The 3142-nt window shown below is 46.7% G+C and overlaps 1 protein-coding gene across 1 annotated transcript in view; it reads left to right on the forward strand.

Moving 5' to 3' along the window:
• LOC126405462 (myocardin-related transcription factor A-like) overlaps positions 1-3142 on the forward strand; it is a 73391-nt gene that overhangs the window by 3745 nt on the left and 66504 nt on the right. Inside the window, exon 4 of the mRNA XM_050069206.1 lies at positions 1223-1398. Within this exon, the coding sequence (XP_049925163.1) occupies positions 1260-1398 (139 nt within the window). The 5' untranslated portion in view covers positions 1223-1259. The remainder of the gene's footprint in view (positions 1-1222; positions 1399-3142) is intronic.

A 3142-nucleotide genomic window follows, 5' to 3' on the forward strand; every position in this document is an offset into this window, starting at 1 on the left:
ACACTTGGATCACTACGGATGAGCAGTATGGAGATACTTTGTGGATTCAATTTTGTGTTCTTGGACGTTAGTCTGGGGCGCCATCTGCCATTAGGTGTGCTAGCCGCTCCCCTCGCCGATCTCCGCAAGGGATGTGAGGACTCTAAAACTTCACCAGAGCCTCCCTCTGCATGAGGGTGAGTAGATAATGGCTGAATTTTCATGTTTGGGTGCACTATCCCTTTAAGTTCAAATGTGTTGGCCTGGCCACTCGACTCACTTTAACTTTCAAAGCTGGTTCACCTGCTTCTCCTGTTATTTCCTTGGTTTAAAACAGTGGTGTTGAACATCAGGAGCAAAATTCCAAAGCTGCGTTTTCAAACACAGTCTGCTGCACACATAGAACACTACAGAGCACCACTGGGGCTTCCAGCAAACTTCACAGGGCCGAACTCCATTTTGTTTGAGCCAAATATCCTAATTGTCTCGCTCAGCAGCAAACTCAAAAACTCAGAATCTGTTAGCTGATAACGTTATCCTCACGTCACCTGTTCAACTGAGTTTAACACTTTACATCACACACTGTTCTGCTGTTATTACAGACGTGTGAACCAACCACAGACACTTGCCTCATTTATGAACTCACAGCAGCCTGGAATACATATTCAGTGTTATTTTTGGCATTAAAAATATTTTTATTGGCCTGGCAGGGGTTGCTGTTGGCCTGGAGGCTCACTGGGGCCTGTATGCAAATATAGGGGGAACACTGAGGTTATTATTTTAGATACTGTCTAAATGTTGTTCAGTAAATTAGAGCTGACTCAGTGTAGCTCAGGCCTCTTACACTTCTTTTGTGTGTGTGTGTTTGGTCAGAGTAGCCAGAGGCTGATTATGTAATGTGTTGTCATGTTGTTTTTTACACGCCCCACCTTTCCAGCAACTCTCCCACTGTATGGTGAGTTGCCATAACAACCCAAGTGGCCGAGCCATTGTCAGCGCTGGGTGTCTGTTACCTCTGTGATGTCTTCACTGTTAACTACAGGCTCATGTAACTACAAATGAGTCTCTCAGATGGAGAGAGAGAGTTGGAGAGACAGATAGAAGGTGGTGTGTGTGACAGGTGCAGAACAGCGGCGTATGGAGGGACGGATACAGAGAGAGCGTATTTGTGGGTGTTTGTGGTGCGTGTGTCTCTGAATCTCACCATTCCAAGTGTGTGTTCATGTGCCTCTTCGCTTCCTAGGCCTGCCTGCGAGCCCCACTCTGAATCCCTGGTAACCATGGAGACCAAGTTTGGAGAAAGACCAAATGCAGGTGCCTTCATCCTCAGCCCTCAGACTGAAGCTGCGGCCAATGAGCTTCAAGAGCTCTCCCTGCAGCCTGCCCCCAACCTGCTGCCAGTCAGAGACAGGAAGGATGGTAAGTGGAGGTTTTACACTCACAGTGAAACTGCTGTTACTCATGCAAGGACATGTGTGGTTAAAGTTGCCACAACTCAGGGATATACTCCAATGCATGCTCCCATTTGATTCCATGTGTCTGTTGAACATGACTGGAGGCTGTTTTCTCTGCATTTACCTGATACAAAGAAGCAGAGGGGGAGAGAGGGTGTTTGGCTGCTGTGGTTTTTCCAGCATGTGTAGAGCTGCGAGCTGCTGCTAGAGTTTACATTTCAGACATACTACGTCTCCTGTCCCATTACCTCATTATAAACAGCAAGTGCTGTCTTCCAAATGCACGCACACACACACACACTCATGGGTGAGCATGGTTAAACACACACACAGACTCTCAAACTAGTGAAAAGTACTGTATACATAGCTTATTATAGTGAAGTGCTCCTCTTAAAATGACAGTTAAACACCAAAGTTGACCTTAAACTTGACCCAAGCACTAAGACTTGTGTGTCTGCAAGACAAGTATAAATACACCGCTCATTAGAGTGACTTTTTATGTGAGCTTCAGCTGCGTGTCTCAGGCAGGCTGTGGAGAACAGTCTTGATTTTGAAACTAGGTTCAGATGTAAAGACTAAGGCCCATTTACACCTGTTATTAAAGGAACCATGGAGTTTTTCGCCACTAGGAACACTATAAAAAATACTCCACAAGGACGCACATGCATGGACAGGTGTTCATATTCAAATCCTTTTTTGCAAGCTGTAGCTACTACATGCAGCTTTTGCTGGACTTGCTTAATTCAGTTCAGTTCAATAAAACTTTATTTATCCCAAAGGAAATTCTTGTGCCAGAGAATGCTTCAAATTCACCGCCATCACACAGGACCCCACCCCCTGCACCCATCCTTCCAACTACTACCATCAGGTCGCTGCTAGTCTGAGTAGGCGGAAGTTCGCTGCATAGATCAGCCTCTCATTGGGCGGAACGAGCCACCCGCTGAAGTCCCGCCCTACCACCTCCGGTTGTCATAGTCGACAAACGTCCTTTACTAACTTTTGCGGTGTTTGATCTTGCAGGGATGTAGCCATTTTTCTGCCATGGTTCGCGTCCTGTAGGTGATATTTTTGTGGGCGTGTTACACCAAAACCTGTTTCTCCCCGGCAATATTTGTTGCAAGCGCACCGTTGCTGTGGCATTGCCAAGAACGATTGTGATTGGTTGAAAGAAATACAAGCAGCCGGGGTGTTTTTTCCTCCAATCTTAGGGCCCTATTTAGATGGTCTAAAGCGCAAAGCGCCAGGTGTGCGGCGCATGGGCGTGTCCCAGTCACTTGCTAGTTAGACAGCGCGTTTTCAGACTGTGCGCCATGGTGGAGAGTCTAAAAGGGTTGGACTTACTCTGTGAATTAGTCATGGGTGTGTTTTGGGCGTATCATTCAGTAAGCCAGTCAGAGTGTCACCTCTCATTCCCTTTAATAGAGGCGCGATTGGAGCGCACGGCGGAGAGCTAGTTAGATGGCGGACCAACTGGAAAGAGTGAGCGTTTTACAGCTGAGGAGACGATAACTGTATCTCTATATCGACTGTCCCATCTCATCTGATGTCAGATCAAAGGGGACTGGCACCGTTTGGCACGTTTGGCACGCGTAATGGAAACCCAACCTGATTTGATTAACACAGCTGCAATCTAATAAGTTCACATCCCTCTCAGCCACAAACAGCCACAGCATCAGATAGGGAGTATATATTCAGCATCTGTCATCTTT

This window comes from Epinephelus moara, chromosome 18 (genome assembly GCF_006386435.1).
Source record: "Epinephelus moara isolate mb chromosome 18, YSFRI_EMoa_1.0, whole genome shotgun sequence".
Taxonomy (NCBI): domain Eukaryota; kingdom Metazoa; phylum Chordata; class Actinopteri; order Perciformes; family Serranidae; genus Epinephelus; species Epinephelus moara.